The 2,385-nt window shown below is 40.1% G+C and overlaps 1 protein-coding gene across 1 annotated transcript; it reads left to right on the top strand.

Moving 5' to 3' along the window:
- The first annotated feature begins 470 nt into the window (after positions 1 to 470).
- LOC105309678 (vomeronasal type-1 receptor 48) lies at positions 471 to 1,406 on the top strand. The gene is given in 5 exon segments (XM_011385867.1): positions 471 to 837; positions 917 to 930; positions 1,100 to 1,124; positions 1,127 to 1,170; positions 1,173 to 1,406. Coding segments are annotated over 5 exon segments (684 nt in total).
- Positions 1,407 to 2,385: the final 979 nt, after the last annotated feature.

Below are 2,385 nucleotides of genomic sequence, written 5' to 3' on the forward strand. Positions count from 1 at the left end.
TGGGAGTGTAATGAAAAATAGAAAGTGTGAGTGACATGATGTGAGAGAGAAGCACTGGATGTTATTTTTTAAAATCGATTGTTTTGGTGGGTCTTTCCATTAGCATAAAGTTTCTTTCAGTTCAGCTGTGCAAACAGCTGAGTGACTATGCGCCTATCACTGTTCTGAGTGCTAAATGTTAGGAAAGGAAATGTAATAATAAAGGGGCACCTTCTAAAGAGGGCGGCCCAGGCACAACACAAGCACAGATTACAGGCACCTTCTACAGTCATGATTGTGCATATGTTGGTATTCAGTATGAATTATTTGGAGTAGAAAGTAATGCTTAGGGTGTATCTTCAAGAATTTACAGGAGATAGGAAGGGTTAACCGAGAACTATTGGATGGAAAACGAGACAATGGTGAGAACTTTGACAACTGAGTAAATCAGTTTGATAACGTGAGATCCATTATTTGTTTCCAGATACACAATGTATGTATTCTCTATGCCATTAAGATCATCAATTTCTATTTATGGTATCATTAAAAATATCTTTGGCTTCCAAATCATCATTGGAGTCTCAGCCAACACCCCCCTCCTCCTCTTCTACACCTTCAGATTCCTTCTGAGATGTAGGCAGAAGCCCACCAACCTGACCACCAGTTATTTGGCCCTCGTGCACATACTAATGTTTCTCACAGTGCTGCACTTGTTGTATCCAGACCTCTTTAAGTTACTGAATATTTGGAATGACTTCAAATGTAAGGCATTTTTCTACATGAGCAAGGTCATGAGGAGCCTCTCTATCCTCATCACCTGCCTCCTGAGCTTGCTCCAGGCTGTCACCATCAGCCCTAGCACTTCCTGACTGCTGAAGTTTAAATATAGATCCACAAAGTACATTGTCCACCTTTAATTCTTCCTGTGGTCCCTCAGTTTGTCTTTCAGCAGTAACCTCATCTTCTACACTGTCGCTTCGTCCAATGTGATCCAGTCCAATCTACTGCAAATCAGCGAGTTCTGCTTTCTGGCCCCCATCAAATCCATCATCAACGTTCTGTTTTTCACTCTGAGGATATTCAAAGATGACTCCTTCATTGTAATCATGCTGCTCTCAAGTACACACATGGTGATTCTCTTGTTCAGGCATCAGAGGCATTCCCAGCTCCTTCACAGCACCAGCTTCTCCCTCAGAGTTTCCCCAGAGAAAAGGGCCACCCAGACCAACCTGCTGCTAGTGACTTTCTTTATGGTCATGCACTGGGTGGATCTCATCATATCATCGTCCTCTGTCCTGCACAACCAGATGCTTGTGAGCAATGCCTATGCCACCATCAGTCCTTCAGTGCTAATCAGTTCTGATAAAAGGATAATCAATATCTTGCAATATGTCAACTTAAAGTGCCATCAATTCTTAAGAAGATAGTGACAAAAAATGTTTATTTAAAAAATAAATTACTCTGCTATTAGTTAAAATTTTTAAGTAGCACAGAATTTGCTATTTGATTTTATTAAATCGTTTAGAATTATACATTTATTATTTCTAAAAATTATAAAACTTATTAATTTCCTGTGTTCTGACTTCTATTAAGGATGTGAGATTTTGCTCTCATCTTTGTGGGTGTTATGCAATTTTGAGCCGGAACATCACTTGTAAAATTCTTAATCTTTTAGCAGGAAATGAAATGGGACATCTCTTGCAGAGTTAATCTTTTTAGTAAACTTAGTTAAGTTTTCTTCCTTCCTTTCTTTGGAAAATGGCTCCCTCCCTCAAATCCTGATAATTGCCCTGGGGACTCAGATCCTCTGGCTAGTAATACGGGTCATCAGCCCATTTTTAAGTAGAAATGGTGTTAAACCAGATAGGGCCGTTACAGTCTGAGGGGGAGGAGACTTTAAACCAAAGGTCTTTCTTTTTGTTCTTTAAGAAATATATTAACCAAGTCTGTTTCCCTTTACTCACTTAATAGGAAAATCAATAATAGAAATTAATAGATGTATGATTTAAATAATGAATTTGTATTTTCTTTTCCTTGTCTAGGGACTAAGGTGGCACTTCAGCAGGAAACCCAAGACCCCACCCTGACTGAAGCAGAAAGGGAAAGAGCTCCATGAAACCCCTGTAGGCAGGAACTATGGCCATTCTCAGCAGGAAGCAGATACAGAAGAAGAGACCTCCCATCCCTCAACAGCCATACTAATAATAAGGAGGTTCATAGCTCTTAGAAAAAAAGATAGCAAAGATACCGAGGTCATCCTATCTTAGAAGGGGTCCGCCCTAATCCGCCCACAATTAAGCAAACCAGAAGGCATTTTTTTTAACTCACACAAAGAAACCAGTAGGCAGAGATAGGTACCAGTTTATGCCAGTCACTCGCACCTGCTCAACGAAGACCCCAATGACC

Source organism: Pteropus vampyrus, unplaced genomic scaffold (assembly GCF_000151845.1).
Source record: "Pteropus vampyrus isolate Shadow unplaced genomic scaffold, Pvam_2.0 Scaffold817, whole genome shotgun sequence".
NCBI lineage: Eukaryota > Metazoa > Chordata > Mammalia > Chiroptera > Pteropodidae > Pteropus > Pteropus vampyrus.